The 19918-nt window shown below is 38.4% G+C and overlaps 2 protein-coding genes across 4 annotated transcripts; one reads left to right on the forward strand and one right to left on the reverse strand.

Moving 5' to 3' along the window:
* Window positions 1–441: 441 nt before the first annotated feature.
* LOC6523786 (ras-related protein Rap-2b) lies at window positions 442–12448 on the reverse strand. 3 transcript variants are annotated; one of them, XM_015189856.3, is made up of 6 exons: window positions 12282–12447; window positions 8036–8406; window positions 6825–7056; window positions 4867–5064; window positions 4136–4228; window positions 442–4067 (listed from the first exon to the last, which is right to left on the reverse strand). In XM_015189856.3, the coding sequence occupies exons 2-6, from the start codon at window positions 8122–8124 to the stop codon at window positions 3756–3758; spliced, it is 924 nt and encodes a 307-aa protein (XP_015045342.1). In that variant the 5' UTR covers window positions 8125–8406; window positions 12282–12447; the 3' UTR covers window positions 442–3755. The 3 variants fall into 3 exon arrangements, with proteins under 3 accessions (XP_015045342.1, XP_039228411.1, XP_039228412.1); XM_039372477.1 differs by lacking the exon at window positions 12282–12447 and adding an exon at window positions 11882–12033; XM_039372478.1 differs by lacking the exon at window positions 6825–7056 and having other exon boundaries at window positions 12282–12448.
* A 5968-nt stretch (window positions 12449–18416) lies between these two features.
* LOC6523787 lies at window positions 18417–19618 on the forward strand. Its single transcript, XM_002099626.3, has 2 exons — window positions 18417–18644; window positions 18755–19618. The coding sequence occupies exon 2, from the start codon at window positions 18880–18882 to the stop codon at window positions 19474–19476; it is 597 nt and encodes a 198-aa protein (XP_002099662.1). The 5' UTR covers window positions 18417–18644; window positions 18755–18879; the 3' UTR covers window positions 19477–19618.
* The last annotated feature ends 300 nt before the right edge of the window (window positions 19619–19918 follow it).

Genomic DNA, 19918 nt, shown 5'->3' on the forward strand with positions numbered 1-19918 from the left:
TTCGCAGTTCTGTATTAGGTTTTCTTTTTATATATTTTAAATAATAGCGCTTACCGTACTTTAACATCTTTTCAGGGAAATTAATCAAGAATAGAGTTTTATTAGATTTCAGTCACAAGTATACATCTAAAAAATAATAGAGAAAATAAAATTTAATTCTCCAATTCCCGATCGCTTTTTCTTGCATATTGTATGCTTTTTTGGTCGGCTTTGAATTAAAATTCCATTGCAGACACTATCGATTATTTGCCGAATTGCCACAACACACCTGCCCCCGTCCCCCTTCCCCAACAGATCCATCGTCCCTAAAAAGTGCAGGGTATAGGCCAAGTACAGTAAACATTCCAAGGTCGAGAATTTTGTATGGTAACACACATTTCTCCTGCAGCTTTAAGCTCATGATGTGTCAAACTTTCGTTGGGTGAATAACACTAAAGGAACTTTTAAGCACAAAAACTTTTCGCCCTTGCATTTATTTCCGGTTCTTGCTCTTTTTTTTGCAATTATCAATTACATTTATAATTATACACCATGTATACATTTATATATATGTATGTATATACTATATGCATATAGCCGTATGTAAATATTTCCGTATGTAAATATTGATAATAATATATATTTATTTGTGAGACATTCAAATGGAGAGGTTGTAAACTAGGAGAAGCAAAACAATTCGCATTTAAAGGCGGTTTAAACAATGTTTAGAAAGCGGTGCTATTGGTTTATGTATAAATGGAACAGCCGTGAATGTGAATTGAGAATAGGATTGTTCAAATTGATTACTTAAAACTAAAAAAAAAAATTGTTTGTAAACTAATATTGCGTCGCTAAGTTAAATCAATATTAATGCGAATTAGTTTACGCAATGCTCACACTCATACCCGTATTTGTTGGTACCATTCTAACAGGTCTACTCACTTAGATACTATTTATTTGACCAACTAAATGATATTTTTTGGAAGCCTCGATAGCGAATTCTACTTAAACAATGACACTAGTGCTGCTAAACATTCAGACAGCACCAGAAAATCAACTGGAGAGAAAGAATTTAAACGCAGAAATTGTAGGGACTTTGGGCAGCCAAAGAGCGGTATTGTATTATAGATTAAACAACCACTGCGATACACAGATTTACATATACTCAGATTTATGTATGTTTAATTGATATTATCTGATTTGCTCTATATAAATAATGAGACAAATTTTCGAAGTTTTCATTTCATTAGTAACGCCTTTATATTCGTATAAGACTAAGACTTGCTTTGGTACTTTCTCAATATTTCAGTACTTCTCGTACTCGCATAACGATTCGGTATATAAGCATTTAAAAATATTTATTGTATAAATATAACACTCTGTTTAGATTTTTAGTTTTAGTGTGGTTCGAATCCGGGTATATGTATGTTAATATTTTATTGTTGGAAAACCAAATTACATTGAATGTATTAGTTGCATTTCAAAAAGGACTGTTTTTCGTTTCGTTCTACATCTCAAAAGTAACCCTATTAAACGACTATTATATATATTATACCATAACATAATCATATATATTTATATTGATCTATACACGTATTCATTATTTGCAATTGCTTTTGTCTTGTCAAATTCTTTGGTGTTTCCATTTCGTTATCAATCTTAACCATTTGTTTCAATCTTTTTACCGGGCTTTGACCAATAATAATAGCTAGCCGTAAAGTAGGAAAAGTGGTAAAGGTGGTAAAAGTGGTAAAAGTGGGAAATAAAAGCCAAATATACATTCATTACGTTTCTAAGGATAGATCTTAGGTTTCTCATGCCAATTAAAGCTACTTTTTAACTACGCATTTGCTTTTGGTTTCTGTCTTAGCTTCCACATTCGCTTTGCAACACTGACACGCGACACATTGGTAAATGGTTTCAGGTCAATTGACGCCTAAGGAAAATCCGGTCTAGTCGGCCTATTTTCTACCACAATGTATTCCGTATTACACAGACAATGTTAATTTATACTTAGATAGGATGAAAATTAAAATGGAACTTAAAATTGTATTTATTTAATAATATGTAGTATTGGCTTAATGCGCAATAGTATAAAATGTACATTATATTGACCCAGGCCATTAACTCAATACCTCATGTATAGTAATTTTATAACCATGTGCATTATGCTCTTTGGTATTCAATTGCACTATGAATCTGTGTTTGTTCGACACACTCATTCAGTATAAAATTATTACTATCGTAGATCTTTTATCAATCTTATTACAATTTGTTATAGTTTTGTATGTGTTATAAGACTGTGTTACAAGATTAGACCATCATTAAATTACATCAAAGGAATATAACAAATTTGGTTAGTTAAGATGCACAAATTCCGAATCTAGTTCCGGAAATCCACCTAATGCACATTTGTTAACGGAAATAACTTGGCCAGCAAATTATTTAATACAATCTTGTTTTGGCATCCCCTTCATTTGCGTGACTATGTACGAAATTTGTTTATCATAATCATCTAAATTGGTTGTGTTCCGTTAATGTAATTTTTATTTGTTACACTGCACTATGGGAAATTAACAATTTATATAGGATAAATATTAACTTCGCCAATTTTAGGAGAGAGAAATTTAAATGATGGAAGTTGGCATATAAATAATAAGTGGGTGATCAGTGGTTTTGAGCAAAATTACAGTGTTCAAACGGACGCCCGAACAGACAGACTCGGATGGTGATCCCGGGTCGGAAACGCATACTTGTATTTTTTAAATATTTTTCAACGAACCCGATAAGCCAAGAAACGTTTAAATACTTCGTTGTCGTGTGTAACAGCTGATTTTTACACTTTCGCGTGTTGTAACACGAAATTTAGATCCGTTCCTGACCCGTTCAAAAAAATGTCGAAACCGGAAGTTTGTGGAAAGCACATCTATGCAAAAATCTCCATAGTGGACAGTGTAATCTATACACAGATTAAGAATAAACTATTTTATATATTCCTGTAAGATCAGATTAGACAAATACACAAACTAAGTACTGAGACGTGTAAAAAAAAATTTGTCTTGGGTTATTGTATATTTTTTTCTGAGTGAGTTGTATATCGTTTTAACGATTTAACTTTTGGTCACACACATAAGTATTCTATAAGCTGAGTTTAAGAAACCAGAGGCTTGCGATATAGGTACTTAAGTTATTGGAGCAATAACAGCAAGATGGAGGTACATTTGAGTAGAGATTGCTCTACAATATTGCGGATTTATTTAGTTTAGATTAACAAAACTATAAGTCCTAGGGAGACAACTTTAAGAATGTCCCGCTTAGTTATATTACCCTGCTTTTCTTACACTTGCAAAATACCTAAAAGGATTTCGAAATACTTTCGTATCCGTGAAAAAGATAACGTTAAGCTTGTGGAAAAATAAATATATTAAAATATACTTTCAAATATCAAGCGATTTTGAAACGTTGAGCATATTTTCAACATATTTTTAAATCGTTCATATATTAAATTAAATTCACCGAGACGTAGTGTTTTTAAGAAAAGAAAATGTTACCTTGCTCACCCATAATGTTGTCTTCCCTTCAAAGACTGGGAGTCTGTGAATAGAATCTACCTCTTCTGTTCACACTAGTTCTGTTGCTTGAGTTTGGAAAAAAGCCCCTTGTTGTTTTTGATTATTGAAAAGGTGTTGAAAACCGTTATATATGAGACCTCTATTAGTTTGGCGTCCACTCGTCAGCTGCCGTGTTGGCACTTCCAGTGCCGGGATTTCGCCTCTTTAGGAAATGACGCACGAGTTGCGCTTGGCGCCCAAACTCCGCTCCTGGATTCTTTGCAGGTGCTGCAGCTGGGCAGGTGTAGGAGCGTGGGATCCGGATCCCCCGGAGGATGACGCAGCTGCCGCTGCCGAGGAGGTAGAAGCGGAGGTGCCACCTCCGGAATTGTGGTGCTGGGTGTGGTGCTGGTGGTGGTGAGACGGAGTGCCCGGTCCATTGTTTCCAATCTGCTGCGGCAACGACTGCCGACGACGACGTAGGGCCGGACTCAGGTTGTAAGTTATTTTTGCCTGGGCCAGCAGTTCCTTGAACACCTAGTGTCGAAGTCGAAGTCACTATGTAGTGAAGTCACTGGGTTTGGTTGACAAATGATTGCACTCACCTGGGTGATGTTTTCATTACTGGAAGCCGAGGCCTCTACAAACCCATTCTCCCAGTCCACAGTAACTACCGATTCTGTGGTGGCGTACTCAACCTACGAAAAGGCAAATTAACGTTAAAGAAAGGAAGCTATTTGGGTAGCCGAAATTGTGTTGTTCTTGTGATTGTTTGTTGACCGCAAAAGACTGGTTGGAATTCCTTCAAATTCCCAGGACAGTATACTACAATTTTCAAGTGCTAATACAATTTTAGGGAGCAACTTCCGCCGGCAGTAGTAGAGTCCTCAAAATCTTGTGCTTTCGATTAGCAATGTAGATTCTAGATATCTAAGAGGTATATTAAATATGTTTTTTTGTGTACAACACATAATTTTCCGCAGTGGAGCCTAACTTGATGGCATTTCATTTCGTGTGACTTTCGCGCATAATTCGGACTTTATTCCACGACACCGCTTCTGTTTTATATCCTTCCACAGCCAAGCCAACCCAGTGCGTTTTTAGTTTCCACGCCAGCCGTGTCAGCCACTTTGACATTTTAAATGTTACATTTTTTCGTTGGCTGTGACATCCGAAACAGCTGGGAAAAGTGTGTGCAGATTTTAAATACACTGCCGATAATTTTTACATTTTTGCCGTGCCTTCGAAAACTACGGAGTGTCTTTAAGTGAGGGGAATTTATTTGGGGCTCGGTGTAAATAAAATGATAAAATAAGGAAATAAGAGAGAAACGCACCTCTCGCTCGGTTTCTCCATCTGCCAAGAGGTCGATCTTGTTCCCGACAACCACAATTGGAACCGCGGTAGTGGCCTTAGTCTCGTGGATCTGATCGCGAATTGTGCGCACTTCCTCGAAAGTAGTGGCATCGGTGACGTCGTAGACCAGGATGAAAGCATCCGCCGAGGATATAGAAAGAGCACGCATCGCCGGAAACTGAAAAAAAAAAACAGAACAGAACACAGAAATGGTGATTTCATTTAGACGCGTTAATAGCATTTAACGATTTGTAGTATCTTTAACTGCAATTTTACAATCACTTCCCCTTATTCCCCTGTGTGTCTCTGGTCTAATTAGAGGTCGTTGGTGCCCCTTGTATTTACCCTGATGCATGTTCGCAATTGTAACAGAATGCCCAACCGAAAACTGAGTTCCCATGTGTATAATTTATGAATTGTATTTCGAGCCTTTCAAAGGCCCAGCACTCAGCGCTGAGTAACGAATTTTGATTGTTTGTAAAGCATCGGAATTTCATATATGTATGTGTACGATTTCATTTAAGATATTTTGATTTTCATGTCAACTGTTGGGAAATATATCCATCCAAATGATAACACCAAATAACAGAATCCAAATCTTGTAGATCCAACTTTACCTTATCTCTTTTACATACCCTAAACTTTGCCCGAGTTTTTCCTTAAATAATAAAACACAAATGAAGGGAAACTGGGGCAGTAAATCGATGGAGATGGTGCTAAAAGGTGTGGGAAAATGCAAGAAACCTCACCCGTAGCATTTTTGGCAGAGGATAAACACTTTGCACGGAAAAATTCGAATGAATGCGACTATGTGCCTAACCAAAAGAGGAAACGAGATAAGCCCTATCCATGCAGCGGCCCTTCAGACTGAAACCGAAATTAAAACCCGAGAAAAGCGCTTTTCAATCTTCGCATTTTTACTTGCACATCTGCACTCTTTTTCACGCTCAGTTCGCTAAGTAACGTGTATTTGGCAGTCGCTTTGCCCGACTATATGGTTTCCTATTGTCCCCTTTACTTTACTTAGTAGTTCTATTAAGTAAGCATATACTGCATAATTATATAATAAAATATCTAACAACAATGTGAACTGAGTTAAAAACGAACTCTGTACAAAGGGTCTCTCAATTTTCACCGAGGACACATAGTCACATGTCGCATAGACAGTCACAGCTCAGTTCGCTTTGTTCGGTTTGCAGTCTCTGCCTGATTGACTCCATTGGCAACATATATCCAGCATTTGGCCAGCATTCATAAGCTTGGTATGTATGTATGTATGGGTATGTATACTATGTAGCAAGGTGTACTACAACCTACGAGTATAGTCGTAAACGACCCCCTCTGATGTTCGCTTAGATGAACAAGAGCATTTCAACTCGCGCGGCGGAAGTGGCAGCGAAATTGAATCGTAAGGCTGTAATTTCCGTGCAGCCTGTTGAACGTGGATAACAATGATAAAGATGGGGGGAATTTCTGTGAAATCAGCCGATATGTATTAAGGAATCGGATTCGGAAATATGAATCCAGATCAAGTGATCAACTATCGCTTCGTGATTTAGGTTTTTTAAAATAATTTCAAAGCTTTTGGGATCCTTTTAGAGTAATTAAAAACGCTGCTGCTTAGGGACTAGGTAGTAATTCTACCTACCAACTGGAACTACTGAGTATTCTGCCACAGGATGAGTCAGCATGTATACCTGCTTCTGGCTGACCACATGAAATTTATATGCAGCGCGAGTGTGGATGCACTAAAGATACCCTACATACCATTTAGGTATAAATTCACTTTAATCAAGTTAACTTTAAATGGTTATTGCTGATTAAATAATGGCTAATTAATAAATAAAAAACCACAAAGTTAATAAATCGTAAGCCACTTAGAATCAGAGTTGGAGAAGTTAATCTAAGCGTAAAATACGTGGCGAAAGTTTTGCTCACCTCGTATGAACCGGCAGTGTCCAGAATATCAAGGGTAAGACTCACGCCGGCGATGGAAAAATTGCCTTGGTGCATTTCCTCAATGGTCCGCTTGTATTTGGTGCTAAATGTGTTGTACAGAAACTGGGTGATTATTGACGTTTTGCCCACTTTTGCAGAGCCCATGACGACGATTTTGTGGCGTGCGTTGGCCGGTCCAATGGCATCATCTACCGCGTTATTTCTACCAACCCTGCGAATGCGTGATTTTCGGTTGACATTGAGGTAGGTGAGGAGAACATGAAACATGAAACATGAAACATAAAACATAAAGCGTAACTTGAGTAGGCAAATTGCTGTGCAATTTAATTAGTGCACAGCTAAATGCAAGGCTTTGCTGTTGTTATACCCTAGGAGAGGATATATTGAATTTAGTCAAAACTTTGCAACGCAGAGATAAAGACATTTGCCATAGGCAGTTGGATTGCATGTTGGAAGAACAGGGAATACTCTGTGCGAAGAACACTGTAGCTCAGCGGTACCATCAAGCTCTAAATTTGGTTGGACAATGACTAGAAGGACATAGAATCCATTGATGACAGAAAGAACATCCAAATGAATTAAGGAAAGCATCGCAAAATTAAATGTTAAACCCAACTTCGGATTAGCATTCTTAATACTAAGTGCTATTGTATATTACTCTGTTTTCGTGCTACCTTCCCGGTATTTCATATATAATTGTTCCTAATAGGAAAAGTGCAAGAAAATAAAAGGAAAAATGTAATCAAAAGCCCGAAGAACTTGAAATTCTTGCCCTGACAGGCGAAACAAATGAAAAGTATGCAAACAACGAACATAACTGACTGCGTTCTTCTTTCCGTTCGTTTGTTTGTCTTTTGAACATAGTCGAATAATAAAAGTGCTACCTTGGAACTGAAATAATGAAGCCAGTTAAAGAAAAATTTGAATTTTATAGATTTTTGCAACACTTTGGTGATAAACTTCGTCAAACCATTTTTCACTTATTTTTTTCTTACAACTATTATGGCTACAAGGACTATTTCCAAACACTTTGGGACATGATATCCTCTGCTTGCACTCTCTTCAAAATGTTAATGGTGGTATTGCTTCAATATACACTTATAACTGGCAAAAGTGAATAGGGTTCTATGCGCGACACCATTAATATTACAAATATGATTTTATAACGTACATCAAATAAAACTACTTACTTATCACGTTTGGGCTTCTCCTCGGCATTGTCGTCCTTCATGAACGAGGGCTGCAGGCTGAAGCGGCGGCGTAAGTGGCGGCCACGCATGTTGCAATCCTTGGAATGCCTGTGTGGTCTCCTGATTATTGTGGCTACTGATAAATCAACGACCCTCGCTTAAGACCCAATGTTCATTCGTTTGCCGTATTTTATTAGCAGCTGTCCATGTAAACGTAGCTCGAAACGTAGCGCTAACTGGCAAGCTGTTAGTCCACCGTACTTAGCTTGTTATTAGCCCATTTAGCTTTGTTCCCTTTGCGCTCCGCCTTTTCACCAGAATGTGCAAATATGTTGGGAATGTAAATTTTCGCGGAATTTTCGCGTGCTCACCTGCAAATACAAGGGTTTGTGGATGAGAGACAAAACATAAACCAGACACCTTCTAAGTTTTCTGCTGCTGGATGTCAGCATTGTCATAAAAAGCCCAATAATTATCAACCCAACAAAGAGGAGGGATTAGCCCCAAGGAACTGTCAAAGATTTGATTCTGTTGGTTGGTTTACATTGTTATTTTATTACCCAAGAGAACGCAGAGACGCAGAGTTCTTAGTCGGGAGGAGAAAGGTGTTAAATTGTTTTTAACAATTTGATTTGCATGAAGTCTAGTGTGGGTCAGCAAAATTGTGTTTAAAGGACACATGAAATCTTAAATAATAAAATATTTGCGAATTGATATATGTAAGTTTAAATGATACCTTAAATGGAATTGGCTTTCCCAATACATAATAAGGATAATCATATCTTGAGCTTTAAAACGGAACGTGATGGACTGAAAGAAAGGGCCGCAATAATTTGCAAAGCAACAGGCGACAGAAACAATGGTCACAACAAACAAAGACACACAAAGATACTTCTCGGGGGCCCCCTGATAAATTTTCCTTTTTGTTTTTGTTTTTTGGCCTTACGTTCGCTGAAGAATACTAATGAATTGGGGCGGTGGGCCTTTCAAAAGGGAAAAAGGATAAAGGCAGGGAAAGTCTGATGAAAAACAAATAAACAATCAGAGCAAGGACAAGCAGAGCTAAATTAAATGTCACAAGATAAGCAAACTAAGAATGTTATTTTTCGGATGAGGCTGAACACCATAAGACAAAATAATAACGAAATTATTATCACGGCTGATGAACGGATCTGGAAAATACGACTTTTGGTCACAACTGGAAATCCAGTTTCTTTGTCGGTAACACAACACAGCCATGAATTGAACCAAAAATACTCAAAAATAAACACGGGTATAAAAGACATTCACTTGCTATAACAATCCAGGGTAATTTGGTATTTCGACCTAAATGAAAAAACAACACAACCAGAATGATGTAGTCGAACTGCTCGACTATCAGTTACCCGTTACTCGGCTTAAGGGGGAGGGAGATTCGTAATAAATGGAGGATACTGTTATAAATAATAAAACGTAATATAAATAAAAGATTAAGAGTTCCATTTCCCCCTGAGCTTATGCTTGTTTAAATAATTGTAAAAGGTGTTAGGTCTATCGACACGCAAAATCAGCATTTGCTTGCTTAAATATTTCCGAAAGGGTTATAGGTATTCCGGCATTTTGTTTTTAGGTTTTTTAACGAGGGCTCAAGTAATTATACATGCCAGCTTGCTTCATGAAGAGATAAGAGAACTGTTCTTGGGTGACTGCGTTAGTGGGGTAAAGGTAATGTGGGACATGCATAGGTATCAGTTATGGGGCGCGAGTTGGTGTCTGCCTAATGAATGACATGAAAAAGGCAATTTAAATAAACCCACACATTCATAAACAAAATAAAAGGGGTGAAAATGGTTGGCCCTTCGCCGAAGGCTATGCGAAATGCGACCCCTTTCTAACACTTAGGCGCAAAAATGTTAAAATTAAGTAGAAAAGAGTGTGTGTGCAGTTTCCACAAACGTTATAGGCGAGTTCCTTGACTAGGATACCCGAGTTTATATCCTACATATTTGTTGTACACGCACTTATTAACTGGGTTTATTTTCTGTAGTATTCTGTATTTTCTAAAATCGGCTCAACTAGTGATCTTGCTCAAGAACATGAACATATCTACTGAAGCAACCTTTTTTTCTGTATGTGCAGGCAACAAAAGTCTGAGTAGTGAATTCTGAGTCAACTGGGAAAGGCCAATAACCCAAAGCAGCCAAATGACATGCTGGTACACAAGAGCTCCTTATCAGCCATGGGCCATGTGTGTGGATGTGAGTGCTGTTTTTAGCTAGCCACAGTGGTGCAAATATGGCATTTTTGTGGGCAGAATTGGTGTCACTAACAACTTTAGCTCTTTACTTATGATATTGCGTTAATAATATAATAATATTGCCAGGGGTAGAATAAGAGTCGTCGTAAATAATGGGTCAATGATCGTATACATTGATTAAAATGATTTTCGTCTTTAAGCAGCCACTTTACCTATCCTAATATTTTTTAAAAATACAAAAACTTTACGATTTATAACAGCACTGCACGGATCATTCGAATCGAAACCCCCTAGTTAAAGTTCCCATCATTCTAAGCATATTTTCAGTTGCTCAGGGACACAGTTGCGGAAAAAGTGCCTTTTGTTATCGCATAAGTGTCGCTCCACTTTTCCGTTTCCTAAGCTGTCAGAACGGCGGTCTTCAAATGTTTGCCAGAACCTGCAGATTTAGCTCAAAAATACAACGAACTACAAAAAACAGCAACAGTTGAATAACTTTTTTCCCAATAAAATGGTTTTGTTGCTATCCCCACTCCCAGCGGACTGGAGATCTATATCTCCGCAAGTCTGTGGTTTCCAATTGTTGTCGTTTTAATTGGTGTTTCATGTTAAGGGCGACTTATTAGGGCTCAAAGGCAATAAGATTTTGAATTGGGGTGTCAATGAATAACTTTATTCGCCATAAACGCAATAGTGGGGTTGCAATCACATAACTTACTTACAGGAAAATAAAAAATCTTCACAGCGGAAATCCACTGCAGCTTAGGCTTACAATAAATAATAAATAAACAATAAATAATAATATATTTTCCCTGAATCCGGCCAACCGCGAATACTTGAGAATATCCTTGAAGTGGGGTGTAGTGGAGCTACCAATTTACTGAAAGGTAATCTGCATGGCAGTCATACCAATGAGTGAGCGATTTCATACGAAACAGATAAGTGTTAATTACATTTTTTTGATGGTTGGCTTTAATAGGAAGTATATACGTGTCAAATACGAAATCCATTAAAATGGGGGAACATAAGTCGTAAAGCTGGCAGTTTTCAATGAAAAGGGGATAAAACGATCGGGATAATATGAGATTAAACCCTGGCATTGATGAGTAATAAGGGCAATAATCGGCACTTGGCCATGACAATGATTACGTTCAATGCCAATAGAGCTGTTTATCTGTGCGTAAAATAAACATTTTATCTGATTATCGATTCCGGTAACTGAGTTAATGAAATAACGCACACGTCGATGAGATATAAGGAAATCCTTTGGTTCGGTTGGGGAAAATAATGCTATTGACCAAAAAGCTATGAGATTAGTGGTATAAAGTTAGTCAACAATAATATCGATCACCAAAGAGGCAAGGAAATAAAAACTATTTAAAACCATATTAACCAAAGTATATTTAAGGAAAAACTCGCAAATCAACAAATAAATTCATTGATGTAGATATTACAAGCATTAAGATTAAAAAAGATAGGCAAAAAAAATTTCCAAATCAGCTTGGTCAAGATGTTTTGATAATTGTACATATTTGTGAAAAGGTTGTATTTTAGTAAGTCAACTAGCACATCTAAATTCAGTTATATTATCTCTATCAATCAACATATACCTCCAAATATTTCTTCTGGCTTAACCTTGCCAAAATGCCTCCAAATAATGTAACAAATTAAGGTTTCAATTTGTGAAGCTCTGCATTGTGCATTGTAGACAAAAGCCACCACACGTCTGATTGAATGGCCTCAGTCAAAATAGGTTTCTTCTTTAATAATAATTGATACTCGTATATCTGGATATGAAACAAAAATGGCACAATTGATGTTCAGCATGAAACCAAAGATTTAAAATATTGTATGATTATTTTACCACTCAAATTTAACCGATTCTTTTGATACCTATTCTCCGAGGGTGTTTTCACTTTGAAATTTGTGAGTTTAATTACTTTCTGGATATGTTACATTTTTCAAAGAACACTCAAATCACAGAAACACAAGTAAAAAAAGATTCTTTACCATGTACGAAAGAAATAACAAAGTTCCCTTTTAGTTTTCGTCTAGGGTGGTGTTTTATTTCCTGCTCAAAGTGGACTGTTTTTGTAGCTGTTGAGATGGAAATTGTTTTGGACCAGGTGCGATGGAACAACACGCTGCGTCGAGTTCCCGGGAAAAACTGTCAGGAAACCAAGCATTACACTTGATGCATGCCCGAATTGAAAGTCAGAGGACCGAAGGTCGGCCCGAAGCTGAATCCGGCCAGCCGAAGTGTGCCACGTGGGGGTGGGTTGCTTTCGCTGGGTGGTGAGGTGCAAAGGAGTAAAGAAGTTTTTGGGTGTCAAAGCGCCACAAGTGCATGCCAAAAAACGAAGAAAAGGCACAAGCACAACAAAGCTGGAAGAAGTGGGATTCACATCCTGCCGAAGCAGGAGATTCCTTTGACCAGAGGTCATGCGAAAAAATCGGGTGGCAAGGCGCGCGGAAGGGCACGGCGAAACTTTAGCTGAATGCTGAGCTTTTTCCTAAAGAGCTTTCGAGCTAAGTAGATGCAACAGCTACGGGATACACATGGCAAAAGATACATTCAAATACTGCGAAAAGGTTAACTGCAAACGGTATGTGTACTTAATGCGAAGATGTAGCCAAATAAAGGACAACACATTTTACGATTTTAATAAAAACAAACCTTTTATATGCTTTAAAACTTTCCTGAAATAGTAATATCTGTAATGACCTTTTGCTGAGGCTTAACAAAAACAAGGTTTTTGGTTCCTTATCTGAAATTTAACTTAGTTTCAGCACATATCTTTATATCTGCCATGGGCAGTACAAACTACAGGGAAGCCATTCTAATCAAGGGAGTACAAACGATCCAGACCCAAACAAAAAAAGTGTATGTTTCATATATGAGTATAAATTAGAGCTTACATGTCCCATGATTTTTTTCATTCTAATGTCAAGGCAGATTATTTGTTTGCAAGAACTAAAATCTGCACTGCGAAAATATATTCGATGGTTTTGCTCCTGTTTGCAATTCAATAAGTTTCCGGAGCGCGAACGCATTTATTTTTTCAGAAACTTTTTTGATTCTATTAATAATGGTGCGACAGACAATATCAGCGATAATTGAATGAACCTGCAACAACGAAAATTCTTCATTCAAAGTTGCGGCTGCGTTTGGAAATTGGGTGGATAAAAGGATAAACAGTGGACGGGGAAAATATTGTCGATGAGAGCATACTTTTGTGCCCTACTAAAAGTAATTTAAAAGCTGTGGTTATGTTTGTAGGCCAATGTGTTCACGACCAAAAATATTTTAAATTTACCATCGAGTCGCGGCAATTTCCTTTGGGGCAATCGTTCAGTTTGCTTCGGAGTCATATGCTGATGTGTACTAATGTTGTGCGGGTACTACATGGCACCTGGAAACAGTTCAATCATAATAAAGCCCCAGTGAGTTTTTAATGATTCAAAAAGACAAATGGCAGCTTTGTTCAGCAGTTTGTTATGCGGGTCAAAGGCCATAAAAGTCGATATACATTGGTGCATATGCTTGGGCGCTGACTTTGATGGCTCTTTAATTTACATATTTTTCTGCATGTGTAAAACTGTGTCAACCAAAGAGTGTTTCGCTTTCCTTACTTTAATATACCCTTTCTGGGGTACATGGGTCTTAGAGTGAGCGTTCAGAAACAAGCATGCACAGCGCAGGCGTCACGGAATCGACATGCTTTCTCTTAACTATCTAGCTTTTATAGTTCCAGAGATCACACAGGCAGGCCACATCGATTTGGCTAGTGATCCTGATGAAGAATATATACCTAATAGGGTAGTGACTGTTTCATTCTTTTCAACGAATCCGATATGCCCCTTTAATTCCTAGGAGCAACGGGTGCAACTCCCTAGCGATTGTAAAATATGATTATTATGTAAATCAAAATTCGAAATGCAACAAAAAGTATGGAAAAGCGGCGGAATTGGGTGGCTTGTGTGATGTTTCAACAGTTCGCTGACGGTACTGACAATATCAGGAACACAAGACGAGTCTGCCTGTCTACCGCCGTCTATGAACGAGAGAAAGCGAACTTAAAAAAGTCTTGAAATATGTTTCTTTTATAGAGGGTGACCTAATTCGAATTGTTAACAGGGCAAAAAAAACAGACTTCCCACGAATGATTGACCCTTCGAGGTAAGCTATAGTGTTTTTTGGGGTCTCTTTAAATAATGAGTGGGGATGTATATGAAACAAACATTACAACGAACAGGATTAGCTGCAATCCAGAGCAGACTAAAGCCCACATTGCTTGTTCAATACTTAGACACAGCGTGCTCATTGTATTTCACTTTTTTCACCCCCTCAATTTATCTTTTATTTTCTGCTCTGGGGCTGTGAATTCTCTTGGGCGCATTTGGAAAATATCAGCCTTGCGCTTTGTTGGTTTTCAATCAAGATTTTGTTTGTCAATGTATTGCTGGCAACAAAAGCTAATGATTAATAACAAGCTGGCAGCAATAATAATCGATTCCCCTGGAAATAAGTTGCAATTATCGTGCATCGCAAGCAATAAAGTTCATCGGAACATCCAACCCCAATCGGAAGTAAACAGCTAAAAATCTATTTGATACATTGTTTGCTGCTTTCAAACATCATTTTTGATGGCCACTTCTTTATTTTATAAGCACAACAAATATACACGCAATGCACCTAGTTATATTTTCCGACTATATGAAAATTTAAAGGACAATACAGGCTAAAGTTAAATCTAAATAAGATCTACTTAACTTCTTTGTATATGATAGTCGTCTTTGACACAATTTAGCTCTTAAAATGGCTTTTTTCTTTTTATTCTGATGTATAAAAATTAACATATTACATTCCAAATATGTGAGAATTTGTTCGAGATTCCATAGGAATCGTATATACCAAAAAACATTGTTTAAAGGGTTTGGAAATGAAAGGCGAGGAATGTTAAAACCAGAATATGTATACAATAGTCAACATATATATGTACATATGTAAGTGTACATATGTTTCATATGACGTAGGGAAACCATCGGGCAGTCAGCGAAATAATCAAATTAATTTTTATCGAGTTAAATATGAAAATTAAAAAGCCATGCATGCAGTGCAATGCGGAATTAAATAGATCGCTTATTTAAGCAGGGCCTCGTGGGCTGGCCAAGGACAACCTGACAGAGGCGGAAGCAGCCGAAGAGCTGGTGACATGTCGTCACTGTCGTCACAAGTTCCCCAGGAAGCCACGCCCACTCAACAGCTGCCCAGGGGAATTCACTAAACGCGGCAACAACAAGAGCAGAGACAGTAACATCTCAAACCCGAAGTCAATTCATCTGTCAGCATAACGGAGTCCTGCCAACAGTCTTAGTCAATTGCTCAGATCCAATATAATACAAATAATACAAATGTATACTCGAAACAATTAAGCCTAAAAGCAGCGCTAGGATATTTGCTTTAAAGGGTCAGAAGCACTTCATTCTTCTCGTTATTTTCCCCGATTTAAGGAGAGAAGTTTTATTTGGCAGTTGCCTTTCGCGAGTGGATAAGAAAAGGGCTGGCACACATGCTATAAACATGCAATTAATTATTTAAAAGCGTGAAATGCCGGCAAAAGCGATTTGTACGAACGAGCAGATGAAGTCCCTTTGGGGAGTTTGCCGTCGTCTCCCCGTGGTCTAGCCCCATTGATTCGTCATTAGTCATCTGGCCAGCCGGTGATAGGAAGAGAAAGTCCCAGAGGGGGGGAGTGTTGCTTTTCCAGGTAAAAGAGGCTTCAGGTGCTGTTTGAACAGGATATCATTAGGGACCAGAATAGTGTGTTTGGGTGGGAGTATACTACAACTTGTTGACAAATGTTGGTTTGACAAGGTCTAAGTGAAATTGGGTTGCATAAGCGTCACGAAGTAAATATAATCGTCGCTTATTAAAGAGAAGTTAAACCCCTTTGCTGTCTGGGAAACGGGACTCTTCGGTTTTACTCGGCCTCACTTTCAATTGCTACCTAAAAATCCGCCGCCCAGAAACCACCTATCTGCACTCGAGAACTGCAAAAATGTTGTCAGAGATTTTTCCCTGTTGGTATTCTCGTTCATTTTTTATACCCTTTACTCGTAGAGTGAAAACTATGTAACAGGTAATAGAAAGTGTTTCCGACCCTATAATGTATATTGTATTTAAGTATATCCTTGATCAGGATCACTTTCCAGGTCGATCTGAGCATGTCCTTCGTCCGTATGAACGCACTTTTTTTGAAGTCAATTTCTATTCATATGCCAGATAAATATTGGCCACGCCCACTGTACCGCCTAAATACTTCCCAAATCTGACCTTACTTATAATAAATATGTTTTGAATGTTATTAATGTGGGTATTATTTCAAAGTGGGTATCGAATAGTCGAGTTCCTCGACTTTGGGCTTCTCCCATGATGCTACTTATTTTCTTATTTGGCTTGTGACCCAATGACTTGGTCCTCGTCCTTATTTTTGGCTTGCCCCAGACTCGTTGGCGTCGACTTTCAGGTCGTTGCACTTTGGTACCCCAGTTATCGAATCTCCGATTGCTCTCTGTGTTTCAGTTTGAGCGATACGACTGCAGACGCAGGATAGGACATGTGTCAACAATCAAGCGAATCATTTGTTATTTTCCTGCAGTGAATGAAGATTGATTGCAGTCATAAGAAAGTAATGGAGGGCTACCGGAGAGGTGGGGAAATAACTCCGCTCTCTCAGATAAATTATGCGCAATTTCTCCTTCGCAAAAAAATCAGCATGAACTTATTCAGCACTTTAAAGCTTAAGTACTCCAAACTAAGCTTTTCGCTGCTTAAAGCTAAAAAACGTTATGCTATGCCAAAAAGCTCAATTCTACGAGCATGTAAGTACATTGAAAACCGTTATCTTAAAAACGTCATATCCATGTGCATTTACAAAGATAGAACGTTGGATCGACTTACAGATACTCGTTACTCCGCTAAAGGCAGTGCAAAGGAGATGGAAATAGACTAGAATGAGATAGATTAAAAGGCAGAACAAGCCTGGCATCAAGTCGCTGATATGTCCAGTGGTTACGAATCTCTAGTGTAATTAATAATTTTTTGCCATGAAATATTTATACCCGTTAGTAAAAAAATTAAAGGCTATACTGGATTTTTTGAAAAGTATGTTTTAGATTATGGAAGTTAAAATATTCATCAGGATTATAAGCCCAGTCGATGTGCAATTTGAACTTTCTAGCTTTTGTAGTTCCCGAGAATACAGATAGACGGACATTCCCAGATCGAATATATGTATGTATATACTAATTGATAGATCTTTTATACATATTAATAAAGTATAATTTGAAGAGTATATCGCTTTCAGTAAATTACTAAGAGGTCAAAGGACTTGAGCGGTAAGTGCATCTTTCTTCCCGCACCTATAAAATCTTCCCACATTGGTGCACATTAAGGCAGCTGATTATATAATACCATTGAAGAGTGCACATTTGTGTATAGAGTGGGCGAGAGAGATACCTCCCTCCACATAGATGTCCTAAACCTGCCGAATCACGTTTGCCAGCATGACAGGTTGGGTTGCCCCATTAGCCAAGAGTTTCTTTTTAATGAAGCAATACTCGTAGAAGTGTGTTCCTCTGGATTCGTATTTGTTTGGAGTCGTAAATGTACATAACCCATTGGATAAGTATGGATGCGATTGCGATAGTGGTGTCATCATCATTATACCCGTTACTCGTAGAGTAACCGCACCCCGCACCCCGCACCCCGCACCCCGCACCCCGCACCCCGCTTAAAGCTTAAATGAAGCGGACTTGGGAAATACGTATTATTGGTATTTCCATGGTCCTTTCTCCTATTTATTATTTTTTTTTACTTCCATATACTTCCATATTTTACTTCTGCCACGGACGCGTTTGGCAAACCCCATACAACCAAATTGCGGCGTTTCAAAGTGTAGCTAACTGAAAATTGTAGATATGGGCAGCCTTTTTAGATAAAAAAAAATAATTAAAAACTAAAATTACTTCAAATTAAATTGCGACTGCCAAACGTATCCAACAAAGCCTGCTCTGGCTTGGTTTATTAGAAACAATGGCTTTCTCACTTTTTGGGATCACTTTGCTTTGCTGAAACTGTCAGTATGTGGACTTAGCTACCACAAGCCAGATGGCAAAAAATCAGATGTAAATTGTCTGTGAACACACAAAATCACACGAAAAAATCTCGGAAAAAAAACTGTACAAAATTTCACCGATTCGTTCTCGACCAGATTTAAAAATTACTTTTCGGCCCAACCTAAAAATAGTAAGACAAAGGAACGGTGTGTCAAGTGTGTGTTTCAGAATCAAATCGCGATTAGCTAGTGGGTGAGTCTTATTGAAAGCTTTGCTCATTCCGAATATTACTGCAATTATGGCATATTCCCGAATGCATGTGGGATTTGTGAAATTAATTTTCTTTAATTTGCGTATTTCAGACATCAAGGGATAATATGTGCTATTTTGGCTAGTAGTTATCCGTTTCCAAGTGATCGAAAGCCATCGCAGAGGCGTTTCTGAGTTGTTCGTTCCGCGACATACTGAGATCGTAGATTAGATAACCATGGGTAAAAAGGGCAAAGGCAAGGGAAAGGGAAAGGGCAAGAAGTCCGCCGCAGTTATCGCTCCCATCGAAGCGCCACCATGTCCTCCGTGTCCGGAGCTACCAAAGCAGATGCAGCCACTGGACGCTTGTCCGGAGTCTAGCGGACCCCATGATGTCCTTCGGGCCCAACCGAATCACTACCCGGCTCTTCTTCGTATTCCGGAAACGATGGCAGTGGTGGGTTCGGAGAATGGATGCTACGATAGCATCTGCAAGCTCCTGAGAGCCGGATTCCGGTGTGCCGAGCGGGTTTTCGTGATGGCCCCTTGGGGCAACTATGTGGTTTTCCGGTATCACAACAATAACGACTTTATTTACTTCCTGTTTGATGGATGCACCTGCGATGTCAATAGGTTCCGGTATCTAGACCTCAGCTGCGGAACCGCCGGATTTCTTTTCTTCGATAATATGCACGACGTCATTAGCTATATTATCCAGTCGCGAAAGACGCGTCTATATCTGGAGAATCTGAACAAGATTGCCATCGATCAGATTGTGGAGGAGTATGGCGCTGTAACGTACACCCAAAAGGCCAAGTGCATGCGATTCGCTTAAATGGGTTCCATATGATTCCTAACTAGAGAGAAACGCAAACACACAACGTATATAATACTGGACGCCCGACTCCCCAACTCTTAACATTTAACTCATTTTGGTACAATCTTTATCAATAAATAATATTCAGTTTAAAGGCAAAGTTTTTCCCCTTTCTGACGGAAAGTCAAGGCTAGCAAAGTCAAGGTTAGCGTGCGCTCAAAGTAAGTCAAACAACGATAGTTGTCAATTTTGTTTTTTGTCTGAGGATCAATTACTTTGCTGGATTGACTTTGCCATCTGGATGCTGTGCTCTGACATGTTGACATTTTTCAGTGGACTGACATTATTGCAATATTAAGTATGGCGATAAGATAAAAAATAGTAAATGTCATATCAAAGATCCGAGATTTACAGTCTGTGTGTGAGGCGCTTGTCAATCGGTGTACTGATGCCAAGTCGA

This window comes from Drosophila yakuba, chromosome X, assembly GCF_016746365.2.
Source record: "Drosophila yakuba strain Tai18E2 chromosome X, Prin_Dyak_Tai18E2_2.1, whole genome shotgun sequence".
Lineage (NCBI taxonomy): Eukaryota > Metazoa > Arthropoda > Insecta > Diptera > Drosophilidae > Drosophila > Drosophila yakuba.